The sequence below is a fragment of the Ipomoea triloba genome, chromosome 11, assembly GCF_003576645.1.
Source record: "Ipomoea triloba cultivar NCNSP0323 chromosome 11, ASM357664v1".
Lineage (NCBI taxonomy): Eukaryota > Viridiplantae > Streptophyta > Magnoliopsida > Solanales > Convolvulaceae > Ipomoea > Ipomoea triloba.
The window spans coordinates 12,886,568-12,909,076 of NC_044926.1; the positions used below are offsets into that span (position 1 = coordinate 12,886,568).

Consider the following 22,509-nt stretch of genomic DNA (forward strand, 5'->3'; position numbering starts at 1 on the left):
GTGGGGGTGTGGGGGTGTGGGGGGGGGGGGGGGGGGGGTGGTGGTGGTGGTGGTGGGCACCAAAGCATAACCCATCCTGCTTCCCAAAGGTGGCCTCTGATATCCTTTGTTCCCACACATTGACATCCTCTACTTAACAGCACCCCTGGTGTTTGATTCCAAAGGATTTCTTCTCTATCTGAAAGAATAAGCTTCTTGAGACCATTTCATTCTTTGTACCCCATTTGCAAATGGAGAGATGAATAAACATTTAAAGAGGGAAGGAGAACAGTTTTTATAAGACAAACTTCTGAAAGAACAAGCTTCTTGGTTTTCGCTTACTTTAGGACTTATGTTCCTAAACTTTGTAAGAAGGATATTCTTACACTTAATTAAGAGTTTCTATTTGAAAAGTGTCTTCAAATAATTAATGATTCATTAATGAAATCAAAAGCACAAAAAGAAAAAAGTGCATGGTGTTTTAGTCATAAGAAAAAAGCATAAAGTACATTTATATTGGTTATAGATGTGATTTTTTTCTTCTTTCTTCGAGTGCGCTCTGTTAATTTATATGTTTATGTTGAAGTGATATGTGTGCAAGTGTATCTGCAGCCTCTCAACACTAAGATAGCATTGGGATGTACTGGCATTTAGTTTAAGACGCTCTTTTTATACTCTGTTTCTGCAGGCTTTATGATCCTCGTGTTTCTGAGCTTAAAATGCTGCTCTATGTAGGAGCATACTTTCCTGATGAGAAATTTTCAGATCCTGAGATACTAGAAATTCTTGCAAAGCTTGGACTTAGGAAAACATTGGGGTTTACTGGATTGCTTGATTGTGCAAGGTCAGTCTCAATGTTACATGATTTAAATGCCTCTGAAGCTTTAGTGTATGCTAGGAGGCTGCTTAACTTGTTGGATATAGTGGCATTGAAACTCTCCTCCAATGAAGTGGGACAGAGTTTTGGAAAGCCTAAAGATGCTATGGAATGTCAGATTGAAAGTCTTGCTATTCTTGATGAAGAGGAGCACACTAATGGTTTTGAGAGAGAATGCTCTAGCTTTGGTTCTCTCTTCAGCCACTGGATTGATGATATGCCTCAAGAGCAGTTTTGGTCTGAATTAAGATCCATCAGCTGGTGTCCAATATATGATGAACCGCCTATAGGTGGACTTCCGTGGTTTGCAGTTGGGCAGAGCATAGCAATGCCAACTAGTGTCAGGCCGAAGTCTCAGATGTGGATGGTGTCTTCAATGATGCATATCTTGGATGGTGACTGTTCAGATTTGCTCCAACATAATCTTGGTTGGATGGATCGATTAAATGTTCAGATTTTGTCTGCACAGTTAATTGGTTTATCCAACTCTTATGCTGAGATCCATGCAAATTCACACACAATACATAATCTTGATGCTGAATTGCAGAAGCATGTATATTCAGTTTATTCACAGATGCAAGAATATATTGGTACCGAGGACTTCAAATTTCTTAAATCTGCATTGGGTGGCATTTGCTGGGTCTGGATAGGAGATGATTTTGTATCCACTGATGTCCTTGCATTTGATTCACCCTTGAAATTTAGTCCTTACTTGTATGTTGTGCCATCAGAGTTAACACAATTCAGAGATTTGCTATTGGAATTAGGTGTTAGACACAGTTTTAATATTTTTGATTACTTACATGTTCTGCAAAGGTTACAAAATGATGTGAAAGGTTGCGCACTTTCAAATGATCAATTGAATTTTGTTCATTGCATCCTGGAAGCTATTGCTGATTTCTCGTTAGACACTCCAATCTTTGAAGGTTCAACTAGTCCATTAATAATTCCTGATTCTTCTGGTGTTCTTGTGAAAATTGGAGAACTTGTTTATAATGATGCTCCATGGATGGAGAACGACACCCTTGTTGGACAACGATTTGTACATCCTTGCATCAGCCATGACCTTGCTAATAGATTGGGCATTCAATCACTTCGTTCTGTCTCTATAGGTAGTGAAGAAATGATGAAAGATTTTCCATGCATGGACTACTCTAAAATATGTGACCTTGTGGAGTTGTATGGAAACAGTGGCTTCCTTTTGTTTGATCTACTTGAGTTGGCAGATTGCTGTAAATCAAAAAGGCTGCACTTGATTCTTGACAAAAGAGAGCATCCACGTCAGTCACTGTTGCAACATAATCTTGGTAATAGCTTCTATTCTCAACCTACTCGTGTATTGCATTTATAAAATTGAAACAATAAATAATAATTACGAATATTCCTGCATCCTTCTAAATGTTGAAGAAACTCCCATGATTATTAGCAATGCTCACTTTTATTTATTGTTATTGATTGATTGCATTGAATGGCTATATGAACAGGGGCAGAGGGAGAGGGGGGACAATGGGGGCAGTTGCCAACCCTCTCCCCACCCCCTTACACACACATGTGTGTGTGTGTATTTATAGTACAAGCTTTTATATAAGAAAATAGTATATATCCAACTCTTTGACATTTTCTGGCATTGTTATGTTGTTACCTAACTATGATCTGAGGTGGTGGATAATGCTTACTTTGTAGGTGATTTTCAAGGGCCGGCACTGATAGCGATTCTTGAAGGGGCCAGTTTAAGTAGAGATGAAGTGGCTGGCCTTCAATATCTTCCTCCATGGAGTCTGCTTGGCAACACAGTTAATTATGGACTGGGACTGCTTAGCTGTTTTTCCATAACTGACTTTCTGTTAGTTGTTTCTGATGGCTGCCTGTACATGTTTGATCCAAGAGGTTTAGCTCTTCCCTTGCCTGCAAATCGTGCATCTACTGCAAAAGTGTTCTCTCTTCAAGGTTGGTCTCACTTCCCATGCAATATCTTGTCCTAATCATGCACAGATGATTATCTTTCATATATTTATCATTTCATTGATAACTTCACTTGTTTGTGCACTCATGGTTTAATAGTTAAAATTTAAGAAGTCAGAGAAATTAGAACTATTGATTGATGGTGCATTCTACAATATTGTAGCCCTAGTTTTGACCAATCATGATGTACATGTTACTATAAAGTATAGCACTTAGAGCCTAGACTCTTAACTTTTTTCTCTTCATTCTACTTGTTCTACACATAGCTTCGACATCTCCGCCGGGTGGTAGCTCTTTGCTGCCCTCTTTACCTTCAAACCCTCAATGTGGTATGTGAGCCATTTCTTTCTCATCTTTCATTCTCTACCCTCTTCTTCTTCTTCCAAATTAACAATGGTATGCTATAGTTGGCTATAGGAGCCACAACCAACCCTTTCTCAGATTGGTCACTTTTCAGTGATCTACACAGGAAACCATCCCTACCACGGTACTCCGAATCTCATCACCTGTCTCAACACACCACCACCCAATGGAATTTTTGCTCAAATATCCTTTTTTGGTGTTTCGATTGTGTCATCATTAGCACTGTTGGACTCAGCGAGGAAAGTTATGTCTAAAGTATGGTCCCATTCCTCCACATGCACAACACACACCATAACCATTGGCAGCTTGTCTTAGGCTCTTAGCTACAGCCACCGTAAATCCAGAGTTCACATAGTGCCATGTTTTTCTGTGGCCATTTTGTCAAACATCCATCCTTTGTGTGCATAATGCCATGTTTTGCTGAAGCCATTCATATATGGACTATGATACTATTGTCCTCTAGGGACTTCTGACAGACTCATCTTCCCAACTCCCAAGTTTTGAGTAAGGGGGAGTATGACAATGTTTTTGACCACTAGTTATGCTACTGATAAACTACTGAAGATCTTTGCTCAAGGGTCCTTGCAATAATTATATTTGCGACAAACTTAATGCGTATGATCTATATGCTCTAGCTTTAGGGGGAGTCTTTGAATAACATTGCCTTAGTTATTGTAGCCCTAGTTTTGGTCCATTATGATGTGCACATTACTATAAATATAGCATTGAGAGCCCTTTGTAAACGTTATAGCTAAAGTTCCAAAATATACTCTCTTAATAACCATGGAAATAGAAAAAGATAATGCAACTCCATAGAATATGCAATTAAGCCAATAAAAGTAGAACTTAATCTTAACCTTAATTAGCACTGGATGCAGAAATCACAGAATGTATAATGGCCATAGTTTGAAGTTGTTGGACCATCCTGAGGGAAATGCTCTTGATCCTGGGCATGGCTGAAAAAACCTATAAGTTTGCTGTGCTCAAGGAGGGATTGGGCTGGATACCTCTCTTTTTCAGAGTGATTAAAACTTAAAAGAACTACAATGGGTCATCCGGTTGCCCTGGACAAAGGGGGATTAAATTGGATATTTGATATCTCTCATTGTCTAGCATTTAGTTGGAAAATTTGTAACTTGGATATCCAACGGGACAAGGAGGGATTTGTTATCCTATCCAACCAGATAAGGACTCAAACAAAATTTAACCTCATTTTCTTATTTTCTGAATTATAAATTTTTGATAAAAATTTTTTTTATGAATAAATAAAATTCTTGGGCTGTTTATAAAATATATTACTGTCTTTTTGACAAATATGCTACTCTCTCCGCCTCATTTTATGTGTCTAGATCAGTTAATGAGTGTTGACTCAAGTTATTTATAGTTTCACTTTTCATAATATTTAGTCTAGTATTAGTGAATTCAATTTATATATTTAGAAACTATATGAAAAGTACTATTAAATACCAATAAAAACTATCGAATTTAAAAATTATAAAAGAATATTAAAGAAAATAAGTGAATAAGAAAAAATGGATCTGATCAATAAATAGTAAACAAGAATAGTAAAATGGGATATGGAGTACTTGCGTTTTTGGTCAATCTTATTTAATGTTTGAAAAATGTACACCCTCTGTCCCAAGATACAAGGGATACTTGTGTTTGACATGGTTTTTAAGGAAAAAAAAATAGATGTGAGTTTCCTTTCAAGTTTGTCCATCTACTTATGTTAAGTCTAAATCAAATGGGACCCACATTGTCCAATCATTTTAAAAAGTTAAAAGGTATTGTACGAAGGTGAAGAAAAGGTTTCTAAATTGATGATTAGAAAGGAGAATACACAACCCCTTATATACATGCTACTATGCTAGAAGACCTCTATGTGGACGAAACAAAATAAATTCTTTCCCTATAATCACTCACTCAAATCCCTATAATTAAGTGATCCCCAATCCGTGCTATCTAATATATATACACTCCATAACAAGTACCCCGTATAAAGGGTAAATTGGAAAATGTAAAAAGTTAGTGTTGTTTAAATTAGAAAAGTGACATAATTTTGGGACGAAATAAAGTGGATAGTCGGACAAATAAAATTGGAGAGAGTAATTTAATATTTAATGTTTAATTACTTTCTCTTTATAAAAATAATTAGTAAATTACATCATTATTTATTTGATGCAGAAGTATTTAAATAAAAGAGTACTATAGTCATTACTTTAAAATACTGCATACATGATTTTTTAGAATAGAAGGTATGGATGCATTATTTTTTAGCATAGCTTAAAGGGCAACATTCAGAAATTCTGACTAATCTGGTGGGATATCCTCCTTACTATCTTGTCAAGCAAACACATTGCATTGGGCTTTATCCGTCCTTATTGAGGGATTTCTTATCCAGCCTTGACTACCCCCTTATGTTGAAGCCATTGAATGATTGAATTAACCTTTCTTCTCTCTTCCAGGTACTAATTTAGTGGAACGGTTTCATGATCAATTCAGCCCTTTGCTGATTGGTGAAAATATGCAATGGTCAATATCAAATTCTACTATCATACGCATGCCACTTTCTTCAGCAGTCATGAAGGAAGGAATTGAATCTGGCTTGGAAAGGGTTACATTGGTGTTTGACAAATTTATCAAGCATTCTTCAGCTTCTATATTGTTTTTGAAGTCAGTTTTGCAGGTTTGCCAACATCTTAAATGCACTTGGTAGGAGTATGAACATATTTCATATTCAGTTTGCACATGCTAATTACTTATTCTGGTAGGTTGCTTATCAAAGGTTTGAGGCTAAACCAGAAAAAGTGCCAAAAGATAAAAACTAAAGCTGCATCAATGCATTTTATTCCTTATATTGTTTAAAAGAATTTGTAACTTTTTTCTGTTAATTATGCATAGTTAGTTCTTCAATTCTTCTTTGTAAATCTCATCTGTGTAATGTTGTTTGTTTTTCTTTAAATTACATTTTTAGGTCACACTGTCAACATGGGAGAAAGAGAGCCCTCAGAGATCCTTGGATTATTCAATTGATGTGGATCCCTTGTTTGGTATTGGGAGAAATCCTTTCTCAGAGAGGAAGTGGAAAAAATTCCAACTAGCAAGTTTATTTGGCAGTTCTAGTGCTTCAACCAAGTTGCAAGTCATAGATGTGACTGTGCAGAAAGGACTGAATAGAGTAGCTAACCGTTGGCTTGTTGCACTTAGTCTTGGCTCAGGACAAACAAGAAATATGGCACTTGATAGGTATGTTGGAAAGGACAGAATCAAACATATATCAGCTTATTGATGCACATGGAAGTCATGCACTATATACATGAAATATAGAAACCTTGTAAATGCCTTGACATGCCTAAATATTATTCTTCAAATAATCAATACAAAGTTTTTCTCTTTTTACTTGAGTGTAATACTTAAGAAGCCATTAAAATTTGATTCGGAATGGAGTTGCTCCTAAAACATTAGTTCATAGCGGTAATTAAATATTGAATATTCAAGAAGTTATTGTATCCTCCCTGTTTATGATTTTGTACCTAGTTTGGATAATTGGATGTGTATTAGATTATGCAGGATTATGTGTTGGTTAACCAAAGTTTTCTGTATTAATAGTTTTCTATACCTGTCCAATGAAAGGCAGATTGAATTGGTTTCTTTAATCCAGCTTAGCTTTTCTGTGTGATATATGAGAGTGAAGTTTGAGCTCAGTAGCTCAAGCAAGCACTTGACAAACTGCAGGTTGGTGCACTCTCTTGTGTCAGTGATGCCAAACCTCTTAATTCTTTTAGAGATAAAAGTTACAAGGATATTTTTAATAGCTTCAAGATTTTTGTAGGTATCAGTAATCCAGTATCATTACTATGATAGGGAGATTATTGTTTGCTGAACTATCCTTGTGTTTTATGATAAACTTCACGTTAGTTGTTTTCACAGGAGGTACATGGCATACAATCTTACTCCAGTTGCTGGAGTTGCAGCACTGATATCACAAAATGGAAATCCTACTGATACCAGTTCAGTGAGTGCTATCATGTCCCCTCTTCCTCTGTCTGGAGGTGTAAACTTGCCTATCACTATTCTTGGATATTTCCTTGTATGTCATAACCGAGGGCGCTTCCTCTTCAAGTCCCAATATGAGGAAACCTCAGCTGGCACAAGGTTTGATGCTGGAAATCAGTTGATTGAAGCTTGGAATCGAGAGCTGATGTCTTGTGTTCGCGATGCTTATATTAAATTGGTCCTAGAAATGCAGAAGTTAAGAAGAGAGCCATCAACTTCTATCCTTGAGTCAAATTTGGTCCATGGTGTCAGTTTGGCTCTGAATGCTTATGGAGATCAAATTTACTCTTTTTGGCCTAGGTCAGGAGGGAATAAACCGATTAATCAAGAATTAGATGTGAATGATTCTATGACTGTGAAAGTTGCTAAAGCAGATTGGGAGTGCATACTGGAACAAGTTACGAGGCCATTCTATGCTCACCTTATTGACCAACCTGTTTGGCAACTGTATTCTGGAAACCTGGTCAAGGTTGAAGAGGGAATGTTTCTTTCTCAACCTGGAAGTGCTGTGGAGGGTTGTTTACTTCCAGCTACTGTTTGTGCCTTTGTGAAGGAACATTATCCAGTCTTCTCAGTGCCATGGGAATTGGTGAATGAGATTCAGGCACTAGGTGTTATAGTGAGGGAAATTAAACCAAAAATGGTGCGGGACCTTCTTCGAGCTTCCTCAACATCTATTGTTCTTCGGTCAGTTGATACGTATGTTGATGTGCTTGAGTATTGCTTAGCGGATATCATGCTCTTTGAGCCTTGTAAATCAAATGCATCTGTTAGAATGAGTGGTGTGAACAACTCTGCTTCTCCTATCATAAGAGAAGAGCTTGACAATTCTGTCTCTTTATCAAGCCCACAGGGACAAAGAATTCACAGTACTACCCCAAGTTCAAGTAGTTCAGGAGGAGATGCCCTTGAAATGATGACAAGCTTAGGAAAGGCCATATTTGATTTTGGCCGTGTCGTAGTTGAAGATATTGGTAGAACAGGAGTGCCTGTGTCTCAAAGAAGTAATCTTGCAGCCACCAATAGAGATAGCTTCAACAGTAGGAATGAGGACAACCAGAGACTACTATCTGTGGCTGCTGAAATAAGAGGCTTACCCTGTCCAACTGGATCAAACCATTTGACGAGATTAGGGGTTAATGAAATATGGATAGGAAACAAGGAGCAACAGTCACTGATGCTTTCTTTGGCAGCAAAGTTTATCCATCCTAAAGTATTGGAGAGATCAATCTTGGTAAATATTTTATCTAACAGCTCTCTTCTGTCGTTATTGAAAATACAAAGCTTTTCACCTTCCTTGTTGGCTAATCACATGAGATTTCTTTTTCATGAAAACTGGGTTAGTCATGTAACTGAATCAAAAATGGCTCCGTGGTTTTCATGGGAGAATGCTGCTATTTCTGGTAGTGAATGGGGCCCTTCTCCTGAGTGGATTAGACTTTTCTGGAAGACCTTTAATTGTTCAGATAGCCTCCCTCTTTTCTCTGATTGGCCCCTTGTTCCCGCCTTTCTTGGTCGCCCAGTTCTATGTTGTGTAAGGGAGCGCCATCTTGTGTTCATTCCACCCAGTGAAATTTATACAATCTCTAACTTTGAGGAAATGGGAACTGCGGAAAGAAACACATCTGGTTTATCTTCAGAGTCAGATGTCATTCAATCCTACAAGTTGTCCTTTACTATTGTTGAGGAAAAGTACCCTTGGTTATTGTCTTTGCTGAACCAGTGCAATATACCAATATTTGATGTTGCCTTCATGGATTGTGCTGCTTCATGCCAATGCTTACCTAGGGATGGACAATCATTAGGTCAAATTTTAGCTACTAAGTTTGCAGCAGCTAAAAGTGCTAGCTATTTTTCTGATCCCAAGTCCTTTTCAGATTCTGAACGTGATGAACTTTTTAGACTATTTGCTTCTGATTTCTTCTCTAATGGCTCTGGGTATGGAAGAGAGGAACTTGAGGTACTGCGTGATCTTCCAATATATAAGACAGTTACTGGATCATACACCAGATTGCAGGGGAACGATTTGTGCATGGTTCCTTCTAGTACATTTCTTAAGCCATATGATGAACATTGTCTATCACACTCGTCAGATTCTTTTGAGAGTTGTTTACTTAGAGCTCTTGGCATCCCTGAGTTGCATGATCAACAAATTTTGGTAAAATTTGGATTACCTGACTTCAACAGAAAGCCTCAGTCTGAGCAGGAGGACATTTTAATTTACCTGTACACGAATTGGCAGGATCTACAAGAAGATTCATCAATTGTTGAAGCTCTTAAGGAAACACATTTTGTTAAAAGCGCTGATGAGATGTCATTGGAACTGTGCAAACCCAAAGATCTGTTTGATCCTGGTGATGCTCTTTTAGCATCAGTGTTCTCTGGTGTTGGAAGGAAATTTCCTGGGGAAAGGTTCATTTCTGATGGGTGGTTACGCATTTTAAGGAAAGTGGGTCTCCGAAATTCAGCTGATGCTGACAGTGTGCTTGAATGCGCCAAGAGAATCGAATCACTTGGAAGCCAATGTGTTAAACATGCTCCTGATGAATTTGAAATTGAACTATTCAACTCACAGGATGAAGTATCTTTTGAAGTATGGTTGTTGGCTGAAAGTTTGGTAAAATCTATAATTTCAAACTTTGCTGTTCTATATAGTAGCCAGTTTTGCAACCTTCTTGGAAAGATTGTCTGTGTTCCTGCGGAAAAGGGTCTTCCAGGTATTGGTGGCAAGAGGTGTGGCAAGAGAGTACTATGCTCTTACAGTGAATCTATCTTATTGAAGGATTGGCCACTTGCTTGGAGTTGTACTCCAATCCTTTCTAGAAACTGTGTTGTTCCACCTGAATACTCCTGGGGAGCTCTCAATTTGAGGAGTCCTCCACCCTTTTCAACTGTTCTATTGCACCTTCAGGTAGGCCTTTTCTTCTAGTACTTGTTCAATAATCCTGTGATAACCATATGAACAATTACAAGTATATGTCACAGATCATTGGAAGAAATAGTGGCGAAGACACGCTTTCTCACTGGCCAACTGCATCAGGTTTGAAGACTATAGATGAAGCTTCTATTGATGTGTTGAAGTATCTGGATAAAAATTGGGGCTCCCTCTCTTCTTCAGGTGGCTTTCTTTTAGTCAATTTGTTCATCTATGTGGATATGAATAGGAGGACTTTTGCTTTGAGCATGTAGAAAAGAACGTCTGAAAGTATATTCGTGACCAGTTACAAGTTACAAGAATGAGTCCAAGAGACCTAGAAGTAACATGATACACTTAGAAAGTAATATATCCTTCACATGTTTTAACTCTCCCACAAGCTGTGGAGCATGCAAATCTGCACTTCAAGCTTGTAACAAATTATTCAACTATGAATTTTAGAAGAGATGGATCTGTCAATATATATTGTATAATAACTTCAGAAGCAAAATTCCCTACGAAAAAGTCGCAATCAACCTCTATAGTTCTTTCATGAAGAATAGGCTGGAATTGATGCACCGCTTTGATATCATGTAGAAATTGAGAGAGACTAGATTTGCTTGTGTCAATCTAGTTATATCTATTTATATCTACATTAAAGAATAAGCATAAGAGACACCTAAGAATAACAAGAGACCCCGAGGATTCAAGTGATATATTATTTGCATGTTTAACTGAAATTTTAATCAACTAAAATATTTTTATTTTTCTTTTCAATATTGTGTTGTTGACTTGGAATTTTTCTTCCATTTGACATATTAAAATATAGTTTTTCTTTGATTACTTTATTCTGCTGCCTATAATATTTCTGGCTAGCTGATTATGGTATAAATTTATTTTGTACAGTTAATTCCAATTTTTATCCCTTGTGTTTTTTCCACTTCTGTTCCTAGAGTTCAAATCTTCCAAATTTGGTCCTTGACTATTGACTAACAGTGACACATTTTCAATAGTCCAGCGGCCCAAATCTTATCGATTTTGAACTAATCAAAAGTGGAAAAAATGTAATAGTCAAGGGACCAAAACTAGAATTAATCCTTTCTCTTTTTCTTTTGGTAGTTCATAACTCATTCTTTCGTTTGTTTTTTTTTTTTTTTTTTGTTGGTAAACTACTAGACAGAGAGGCTTTGTGCCAAGTTGCTTTTATTCCAGCTGCAAATGGCACACGCTTGGTGACAGCAAGCTCACTTTTTGCACGTTTGACAGTAAATCTTTCCCCGTTTGCATTTGAACTTCCTGCGCTCTACCTAACTTTTGTCAACATTCTTAGAGACTTGGGCCTTCAAGATACACTCTCAGTCAATTCAGCTAAAAACCTTCTTTTAAGTCTTCAAAAAGCATGTGGTTATCAGCGGCTAAATCCTAATGAATTTCGAGCTGTATTGGAAATTGTGCATTTCATTTGTGATGAAAGAAATTCTGCTGCAGCAACTACCTGGGATTCTGACGCAATAGTCCCAGATGATGGTTGCAGACTTGTTCATGCAAAGTCATGTGTGTATATTGACTCTTATGGTTCACGCTATGTGAAATATATCGACACTACCAGGCTAAGATTTGCTCACCAAGATCTCCCAGAGAGAATATGTATTGCCTTTGGTATTAAAAGGCTCTCTGATGTTGTTATTGAGGTATCTTGAATGACTACAATTTTCTTATCAGGACTCTTGCTTCTGCCTCATTTTACAGTTTAATGCAGATGTGCGCACTAACAAATTTGTATGCCAATGCTCCAAAACACACACACACACACACACACTGTGTATGTGAGTGAATGTGATTAATTGGTTTCCATTTTGAAGTGGTTCACTGTCTTTCAGTTCACCTTATGATGTTGCTCTTTTGCTATTGGTATAACATCTAATATAAACTAATTTTCTAGGAACTGGATGGCATGGAACATTTTGAAACATTGGAGTATATTAACTCGGTCCCAGTTGCAGTTGTCAAACAGAAGTTATTATGTAAATCCTTTCAAGCTGCTGTGTGGAGTGTTGTTTGTAGTATATCCTCTAATATTCAAGGATTTGTTTGCCCAGTCTTGGAAGATATAAAAAGGTCATTGGAATCCATTGCGGACAAGGTGCATTTTGTTGAGTGCTTGTATACTCGTTTTGTGTTGCAACCAAAGTCATTGGATATCACTCGTGTTAGGGAGGAATCTATTTTCCCAGAGTGGAAGGGTACTCGTCACAGGGCTCTGTACTTTGTTGATCAATTTAAGACGTGTGTTCTAATTGCTGAACCACCAAGGTATGTATCCTTCCCTGATGTTGTTGCAATCGTTGTAAGCAGGGTTCTGGACTCCCCATTCCCACTCCCAATTGGTTCTCTATTTCTTTGTCCCGAGGGTTCTGAGACTGCAATGGTTGATGCCTTGAAACTGTGTTCTCAAATGAGTGTAACTGGGGTTGGAGGCGATAAAGATGATTTTCTGGGCAAGGAATTATTGCCCCAGGATGCTGTTCAGGTTCAATTTCACCCTCTAAGACCGTTTTATGCTGGAGAAATAATTGCTTGGAGATCTGGAAATGGTGAAAAGTTAAAGTATGGTAGAGTTCCAGAGGATGTGAGACCAAAAGCAGGGCAAGCAATCTACAGGTTCAAGGTGGAAACAATGTCAGGGGTGATACAACCTATTCTGTCTTCAAATGTCTTCTCATTCAGATGTGTTTCTGTTGCTAGTGAGACTTCTGCTTTGGTGGAATACCAGCCCGCCATTTTAAATGCAGATGCTGAAAGTTCTGGAATAGTCAAGTCCAGCTTTTCTCAGGTTTGTTCCTTGTCACCCTATGATAATTATAAACATCAATGATTCAGTGTTGACCAGGTGAATTGATATTAATGGTTAAGTATTTCATAAAGAGACTACTATAATACAATATATGTTTATTTTATGCCTGAATTCAGTATATTTTTTCCTTGTTAAGATGGAAATAGGCAGTTAGATGGCTCAGAAATGTGTTGTTGATAAAATGGGCACATTTCCCAACCTGCCCAAATTAACTACGGCTAGTTATGGGAATCAAAAGGGTTTTATGCTATTATGAATCAGGAGGTTAAAGTTTAGACCTACATTTTATGCAACCTGTTTTTAGTGTGCTTTGAACCATTTTTATTTGGGATACAGATCAAATAGACCCTCTTGCTACTATTAAAAAAAATGCAATTAACACCTTGAACTAAACAAACTCCAATTGACTACCACAATTGCCAAAAAAAAAAAAAATGCAAATCTCATTATTTGTAGGTTACTCTCCTGTGACATTAGGTAATCATGACATGGCTGCTGACTTGTAATACTTTCCTAATTGTCCATCATTTGGAATCAAAATATCTACATCATCTCTGCCTCATTCAAGAAGAAACAATGTGATGATGGAAAGGAAATACCATGACTTTAACAAAATGGAAGATTATTGGATCTCCATAACTTAGATTGAAAGAGGCAATGCCTGTTTCATCCGAAACCATATAAAGAAGGCAACTGCCACCCAGATTGGTTGCCTTTATATTCTGTTCAAAAAAAAATAAAAAATCATTGACCTTGAACAGTGATGTTGAAGTCGTCAGATTTAGAAAGCTATTTCACTGGTGAATTCATGAAGATAAAAAATAAAAATTATTTTTAAAAAATTTCTAAGAACTTGTTTAATCCATTGCTTAGTTTTTTATTTCTAAACCTCCACATCAGCAAAAGAAATTAAAGGTCAGCAAATATGGCTCAGTTACTGGTGAGTAACCTACAAACAATTGGATTTGCACACTTAACCTCCACACTTTTTTTTTTAATTTTTTTTTTTCAGTTGTGGTCTATTGGAGCTTTTTTTTAGTTCAGGGTGCTAACTGCAATTTTTGAAGTAGTAGGAAGGCATATTTGACCCTTATCCCTTTTTATTTTGCCCGTATATGGGTCGGGATTCATCCTAGCCAAAGGGACCTGATGTTATGGGCTGAAATGGGCAAAGTTTCAAGATAGGGCTAGAATTGCCATAATCATGGTTTGGTATACGGCTGAACAATGCAATGTTTTTGGTAAACTTTGCCCACATGTTTCCACTTGTAGTGTATACTAGTCAACACAGAAAGAAAGATATCCTCTAATCATATTTCTGCACAATGGTCAAATGAAATTGCTCTGTGCATTCAAAACCAATGTATTGTTTCAATGTTATTGAGCTTGATTGAAGTTATCAATGTAATGTACTTAAATGTGCAATTGCATATGTACCAAAAGTTAAAACCTGTTAAATTTAATAATGTTGGCGCATTGTGCAGTGCATGAAATTTGATAAGGCAACTTGCACTTCCTTTTATTGCCATTTCTCTAACTTTACACATGCTCTGTTTTATTCTCTTGAAATTACTTCTCAAAAAAAAAGTTAATTGTTTGTGACAGGGGCAGGGGAAGCGGCAGCAGACACAGGAACTACAATATGGCCGAGTTTCTGCTGAAGAATTGGTCCAGGCAGTTCATGAGATGCTTTCTACTGCAGGGATCAATATGGATGTGGAGAAGCAATCATTACTACAATCCACAATAACACTGCAAGAACAACTGAAGGAGTCTCAAGCAGCTCTTTTGCTTGAACAGGTGGTTATAATTTAATTATTGAGCAATCTTTGAAATTTGGATGAGAAATTGGTTAAACTACCTATAGGGATAAAGAGTTGGACAAAAAATTATTTGTGGGTATTAGTTGATGGAAACACCGTTCTATCATGAATCTAAATGAGCATGCCCTTGGCATCAAACTTTTGGGTTTTATTTGATTATTAAACTGACTCCTGTTCTACAGAAATGTTCAGCAATCAGCATTCAACTCTAGTGGTGCTTTCTTAGTTATATTAGGAAAAATCACCATTTTGGTCCATCAATTGTTTCTCAACTGTCAATGTCATCCATAGTTTTCAAATTCAACTAATTTGATCTCGAATTGTTTAAAATTTCGTCAATTAAACCCTTCAAAGGAACCATAATGGTGATTTCTCCATTTTTAAAATTTTGTCAATTTGATCCTTGAAGGGTTTAATTGACAAAATTTTAAACAATTCGAGGATGAAATTAGTTGAAACTGAAAACTAGGGACTATAGTAACAGTTGGGAACCAAAATTGTGATTTCCCCTTGTATTTAACTAGACAGAACTAATTATATATTTCCAGGTAGGGTAAAATTGGCAATGGTATTATGCTTATTTAAGCCGCTACCTGCTACTTCTGTCTTCTTTTTCCTTATTCTTTCTTTCTTTTTCCTTATGATTTCTTGCCCATGACGGCAGCACATAACAGGACCATAAAATGTTGCAAAGATTTTAGTGAGGAAAATTCTGAAGTGGCCTTTACAGCTACAGCAGAAACTTTATACCCTGTGTCATTTTTCTTTCTTTCTTTCTTTCTTTGGACATTTCATGTTGGACAGGCTACAATATTGGCAACTGTTTGCCATTCAATTTTGTTTAGTTTTAAAGAGAAAATCAACAAATGGTACTAACAAATCATATTGCTTTGCAGGAGAAATCCGACACGGCTTCTAAAGAAGCTGAGACAGCTAAAGCGGCATGGGTGTGTCGGATTTGTCTCAATAATGAAGTAGACGTTAGTATAGTGCCGTGTGGTCATGTGCTTTGCCGAAGATGCTCATCTGCAGTTTCCAGGTGCCCATTCTGCAGACTCCAAGTCGCCAAGGTTATGAGAATTTTCCGCCCTTAAATCATCTTTACCAAAAAGAACAGCCTACTCTTGGTTCAATTCATCTCAATTTAGAATGTTATATACCTTTATTTGGTTCTCATTACATGACGTTCCAAAGGATTTCAAATTCCTGCCTGCCACATCAGATTTTGGCGTATGCTCACTCCTAGACGTGCCAACTTATTAGCAATTGAATACATTTATTTTACTCGCTAGTCCATGGCAGAAAATGGGGATTCGACAGCATTCTGTATAGCTAAATCCTGTATAGAAAAAAGAAAATTAAGTGTTTATTTTTTGAAGTTTACACTTATGCTTATTTCTTTCTTTCTTTCTTTCTTCCTTTTTTTTTTTTTTCTTTGATAATTCCTTACAATTTCAAAACTTAGAACTAAGTATTAAATTTATATTGAGTAATGAAAGCAAATATATATAACAGGGAAAAGGGTCAAAACCCTGCCCCATCTATTCCCACAGCACACGCTGGTTTGGGAAATCATATATGTGGCAGAAGGTAAGGCTCCTAAGGCAAATTTTGCTGTGGACCATGATCCATGTAATAGTGTGGTCAATGAAATAAGTATTAATCTAATTATATTTCAGTTTCATTTAACAATATTATTTTGTTTTTTAGTTTCATTTTTTACACACTAGTTTTATTTTAGCAATACTGCAGTATCATTTTAATTATACTACAATTTCATTTAACAATATGTATTATTGCTTTAAACTCTATTTTGTAATTTCATTTTTCACACACTTTTAATTTTTTTTTTTTTTGAGGGAAAAGCAACCTTCATTAATGAACGAAAAGACCATGAATACAATCAGGTGGAGCATCACTCCAGTATTCCGGATCAACAGACAAGTTAACTCTAACACTTCTTGCCAATCTATGAGCCCAACTATTAATATCACGCTTTACAAACGTAACCACAACCTGTTCACAACTTCGCATGAGCTCCAAAATTGATCGAACCACCACTCCCAAGTACGTCGTGTCGCATTGTTTTTGTTTGAGTTTGGCCACCATTACCATACAGTCCGTTTCAACAATGAACCTCTGAGTAGGCATGTTATCCATTATCCAAGTTAACACTTCCTTGATCGCCATTGCCTCTGCGACCTGCGGATTATTTATGCAATTTAAAGTCCCACGACTCGCAGCAACAAACTGTTTATCATGATCACAAACAATAAAACCAAAACCCACCTTTCCCTCCTCCGGAAACAATGCAGCATCGACATTCACCTTCATCATTCCTATCGGAGGCGGCATCCATGCACTAGGTGATGAGTCCACAATCTGCATGTCATTTTGAACATTCTGACCGCCCCATGCACTCCTCTCATTCCACCTCTTCATCTTTGCCATTACTGCACTAAAAACAGCAGTAGTATCCCATAATTCCCCATGCCAAATCAGATTGTTTCTAGCCAACCAAATCCCATCAATAAACCAAGCTACCAGTTCAATGGTTTGGGCCATACCTTCAAATACTTGCTGCATCCAACGCTGAAAGCCATCATTGCCCATAGGAGGAAGATCGCCTGGAAATAGAGCCCACACACCGCCAACACAGTGACAGAATTGAAATAGATGCTCCATAGACTCGTTCTGCTCACCACACAACGCACAAACGTTTACCAGCTCCACCCTTCTCCTGGCTAATGCACCCCTGGTTGGCAATATGCCATGAACACAACGCCAAAGTAAATGGGCTAACCTTGGCGGCACGTCGATCTTCCATATTTTGGCCCAGTGTGTAAACGGCGTATCAAACTGCACCATTTGTTTTTCGCTCTGCAACAATCTGTACGCCCCTCTAACTCTGTACAATCCACTATCATCCCACCTCCAATACCATTCATCCTCAGTTCGTACCTCAGCTAATGGCATCCGAGATATAACCTCGGCATCCCTCTCAGTTAATATTTCTCGTATCAACTCCAAGTCCCATACAGTCCGGTCATGTTTAATAAGCTCAGCGACCTTCATATCAACCATACTATTTGATGGTATAGCTTCAACAAATGGATTGTCACGGTCGAAAAGCCACGGTTGCCACCATACACTAGTTTGGAAACCATTTCCAACCCTCCTACCAAGGCCCCTCATGATCACATGCTTCGCCGCCATAATACTCCTCCACGCATAACTTGGGTTGCGACCCAGACACGCATCTAAGAAAGACCCATGCCTGAAATACTTCGCTTTTAGCAAAGTGGCCACTAAAGAGTTTGGATTTGTCAGAACCCGCCACCCTTGCTTACCGAGCATTGCAAGGTTGAAATCACGCAAACACTTAAATCCCAACCCACTTGCCGCCTTGTGAGCACACAGTTTCTCCCACCGTAACCAATGCAGGCCAGTGCCTCCCCTCCCGTGTCGCCACCAGAACCGAGCAAATGAACCTTCCAACTGTCTGCATAAATTCTGAGGCAGCAAGTAAACCCCCATAGTGTAGGTGGGCAATGCCTGTGCCACAGTCTTAATCAATATCTCTTTCCCGGCCTTTGACAAGAGACTCTTATGCCACCCACCTACACGAGCAGCAACCTTAGCCTGCACAAATGAAAAAACCTCAGACCGATTGCGACCAATATACGATGGCAATCCAAGGTATTTCCCAAAATCAGCAGTCTCTCTCACCCCTAGTATGCCCAGCGTCTCCTCCCTCACTCCTTCAGGCGTATTCCTGCTATAGGTTACATTAGATTTCTGGAAATTAACCATCTGACCTGAAGCGTGCTCATACTCCTCCAAACAACCTTTAATTACCTCAGCCTCCCTTCTATTCGCCTTAAAAAAGAGCAAACTATCATCTGCAAAAAACAAATGAGTTATAGATGGGGCTCCTCGGGCAATCCTGCAACCATGAATTCGTCCGCTGCTCTCAGCCTCCTTCAACAGAAATGACAACCCCTCCGCACAAAGAACAAACAAATATGGCGATAGGGGATCACCCTGACGTAAGCCACGTGTGGGGATAATTGGCCCAACTAATCGACCATTTACCATTGCCCTATATCTGACCGTCGTGACACACATCATCAGCTTATCCACAAAGGCGTCATCAAAGCCTAGACTAACCAACAAGCNCTATTTGATGGTATAGCTTCAACAAATGGATTGTCACGGTCGAAAAGCCACGGTTGCCACCATACACTAGTTTGGAAACCATTTCCAACCCTCCTACCAAGGCCCCTCATGATCACATGCTTCGCCGCCATAATACTCCTCCACGCATAACTTGGGTTGCGACCCAGACACGCATCTAAGAAAGACCCATGCCTGAAATACTTCGCTTTTAGCAAAGTGGCCACTAAAGAGTTTGGATTTGTCAGAACCCGCCACCCTTGCTTACCGAGCATTGCAAGGTTGAAATCACGCAAACACTTAAATCCCAACCCACTTGCCGCCTTGTGAGCACACAGTTTCTCCCACCGTAACCAATGCAGGCCAGTGCCTCCCCTCCCGTGTCGCCACCAGAACCGAGCAAATGAACCTTCCAACTGTCTGCATAAATTCTGAGGCAGCAAGTAAACCCCCATAGTGTAGGTGGGCAATGCCTGTGCCACAGTCTTAATCAATATCTCTTTCCCGGCCTTTGACAAGAGACTCTTATGCCACCCACCTACACGAGCAGCAACCTTAGCCTGCACAAATGAAAAAACCTCAGACCGATTGCGACCAATATACGATGGCAATCCAAGGTATTTCCCAAAATCAGCAGTCTCTCTCACCCCTAGTATGCCCAGCGTCTCCTCCCTCACTCCTTCAGGCGTATTCCTGCTATAGGTTACATTAGATTTCTGGAAATTAACCATCTGACCTGAAGCGTGCTCATACTCCTCCAAACAACCTTTAATTACCTCAGCCTCCCTTCTATTCGCCTTAAAAAAGAGCAAACTATCATCTGCAAAAAACAAATGAGTTATAGATGGGGCTCCTCGGGCAATCCTGCAACCATGAATTCGTCCGCTGCTCTCAGCCTCCTTCAACAGAAATGACAACCCCTCCGCACAAAGAACAAACAAATATGGCGATAGGGGATCACCCTGACGTAAGCCACGTGTGGGGATAATTGGCCCAACTAATCGACCATTTACCATTGCCCTATATCTGACCGTCGTGACACACATCATCAGCTTATCCACAAAGGCGTCATCAAAGCCTAGACTAACCAACAGCTTATCCACAAAGGCGTCATCAAAGCCTAGACTAACCAACAAGCGCCTCAAAAATGACCACTCTACACGGTCGTAAGCTTTCGCCATGTCTAGCTTCAGACCCGCCCAACCCGTAAGACCTTCTCTCTTAGAGTTTAGGAAGTGTCCCAACTCAGCAGCAATTAGAATATTGTCCGTGATTAACCTCCCGGACTCAGCAGCAATTAGAATATTGTCCGTGATTAACCTCCCGGGCACAAAGGCACTCTGCTCTACAGAAACAATCTTTGAGAGTACACTTTTCATTCTGTTGGCCAAGACCTTTGCCATGATTTTATAGATCACGTTACATAGCGCAATAGGCCTTAAGTCTGCCACCTTCTCCGGAATAATCTTCTTTGGTATAAGCACTATTGTTGCATCATTGATCCCCTCGGGTAAAGCATTATTATTCAAGCAGGTTAGCACAAAGTTGACCACATCCCCCCCGACATCTCCCCAAAAATTCTGATAAAAGCCTGGACCCATCCCATCAGGCCCCGGGGACTTATCTGGTGCCATTGAGAAAACCGCATCCCTTATCTCATCAGCACTGAATTGTTCCCGTAATGCTGCATTCTGCTCCTCCGTTACACGCCGCTGAATCCTACGTGTCAGCTCCTCCCCCGTATTACCATTCGCTGTAAAAATATTTGTATAATATCTCACCACCTCTTCCTCCAACCCCCTCCCCTCTACCCACACTCCATCGTCATTTCTTAACTTTCTCACATAGTTTTTCCTCCTTCGGGTAGAAGCGTAGTTATGGAAAAATTTCGTGTTCCTATCCCCCCTACACATCCAGTGCTGCTTCGCCCTCTGTTTCCAGTACACCTCCTCCTGATCTAACAGATTCTCCAACCTACCCAACGTCTCCCTAAACCCCTGTAACGACGGTGGATCCCTCTTATCTCGCAGCCACTCGAGCCGCCGCCTACACTCACGAATTCTCTTCCCTAGCGTGTGGTTATAAGCCCCACCCCAGTCCCTTAGCCTCATCCCACACCGCCGCAGTCGTTCTGGAAAAGTAATCCCCACCGTCTCACCCCAAGCCTCCTCAACCACACGCCTACAATCAGCATCTAGAATCCAAGCATTCTCAAATCGAACATGGCGTGTATTAGGGCTTGCAACCTCCTTCAACTCCAAAAATAAAGCGGAATGGTCTGATGTCACAACATTGTCATTGTACAACGTTGCTGCAGGGTATAAATCACGCCAACTCCCAGTCACTACAGCTCGGTCTAGCCGCTCCTCTACCCAGTCGACCGTACCCCTCCCTCTCTCCCACGTATATCTTCTTCCCACCATACCAATATCCCAAAGGCCACACACCTCTAACACACCATTAAACCCTGCTAATAGTGCCTCTGGATATCTTCGCCCTCCTCTCTTCTCCGCCTGACAAGTTAGATCATTAAAGTCGCCAATGACTGCCCAGGGCAGCGCAGACCGCACCCGTAATCCATCAAGCAGCCTCCAAGACTCCGCTCTTCGGCTCCTTTCTGGAAAACCATAGAAACACGTTAGTCGCCATGGTGCCTCATTCGGCAGTACCACCTCAATATCTATATGATTTCTTGAATAGCTGAGCAAGCGTGCACAGTTCTTCTCTCGCCATAACAACATTAAGCCACCACTCAATCCCACAGGCTCCACCTGAAAACACCCCTCATACCCCAACTTCACTTTTATTCTCTCCCCGCTAAACCGGTTAACCTTCGTCTCCATCAAAAAAATAAAAACAGGTTTCCTCCTAGAAACAACTCCTAGGAGTTCACGAACTGTTCGAGAGTTCCCCAACCCCCGACAGTTCCAACTTAATGTAGTCATTGGGATGGGCGGGGCTGAGTAACAGCTCCCACCGTAAACAAGTTTTTTGACCCACTGTTCTGGTTCCCCCCCGTTCCCCGACCACTATCCCGCTCATGCCGCTTTCTCTTTGGCTCAGCAGCTACCGAGGTCCGTTCCTCATCCATGGCTACCGTTTGATCGTCTACCAACCTATCTCCACTTCGCAGTTTGTCAATGGCTTCCTTTGATGGCGGACCATCAACCAACCAACTAGCACCCACATTTATACCACTTCTCCTTGACGATGCCCGTAACTCTGGGCCATAAGCATAATTCTCAGGCGACACAGTTGATAACACTGCCTTGGCACAATGCTTCGCTTGATGACCCAATACTCCACAGTAAAAACAAAAAACATGCAAACGTTCATACTTGAACAATACCCATGCTGTGGTACCATCACGCTTCTTAATTTTCATTCGGCGTTTGATTGGCTTAGACACATCAAGAGACACCCTGATGCGCATATAACTTCTCCAAGCCCCGCCAAAATTGTTAGAATCTGCCGACACATATTTACCCACAAAATTGCCAATCTG

At 39.6% G+C, this 22,509-nt stretch overlaps 2 protein-coding genes across 4 annotated transcripts in view; one reads left to right on the top strand and one right to left on the bottom strand.

Moving 5' to 3' along the window:
• LOC115995641 (sacsin) overlaps positions 1-16,235 on the top strand; it is a 30,680-nt gene extending 14,445 nt beyond the window's left edge. The window contains exons 4-13 of one of the 3 annotated variants that reach the window (XM_031234739.1): positions 668-2,163; positions 2,540-2,803; positions 5,647-5,867; positions 6,156-6,427; positions 7,100-10,148; positions 10,223-10,355; positions 11,328-11,842; positions 12,094-12,984; positions 14,611-14,805; positions 15,725-16,235. In XM_031234739.1, coding sequence (XP_031090599.1) covers positions 668-2,163; positions 2,540-2,803; positions 5,647-5,867; positions 6,156-6,427; positions 7,100-10,148; positions 10,223-10,355; positions 11,328-11,842; positions 12,094-12,984; positions 14,611-14,805; positions 15,725-15,922 — 7,234 coding nt within the window. In that variant the 3' untranslated portion in view covers positions 15,923-16,235. Of the gene's footprint in view, positions 1-667; positions 2,164-2,539; positions 2,804-5,646; positions 5,868-6,155; positions 6,428-7,099; positions 10,149-10,222; positions 10,356-11,327; positions 11,843-12,093; positions 12,985-14,610; positions 14,806-15,724 lie in introns of those variants that run through there. The other 2 variants (XM_031234740.1, XM_031234741.1) reach the window with 2 other exon arrangements.
• Positions 16,236-18,988: 2,753 nt separating this feature from the next.
• On the bottom strand, positions 18,989-21,949 carry LOC115995935. The gene has a single exon (XM_031235083.1). The coding sequence runs from the start codon at positions 21,947-21,949 to the stop codon at positions 18,989-18,991; it is 2,961 nt and encodes a 986-aa protein (XP_031090943.1).
• Positions 21,950-22,509: the final 560 nt, after the last annotated feature.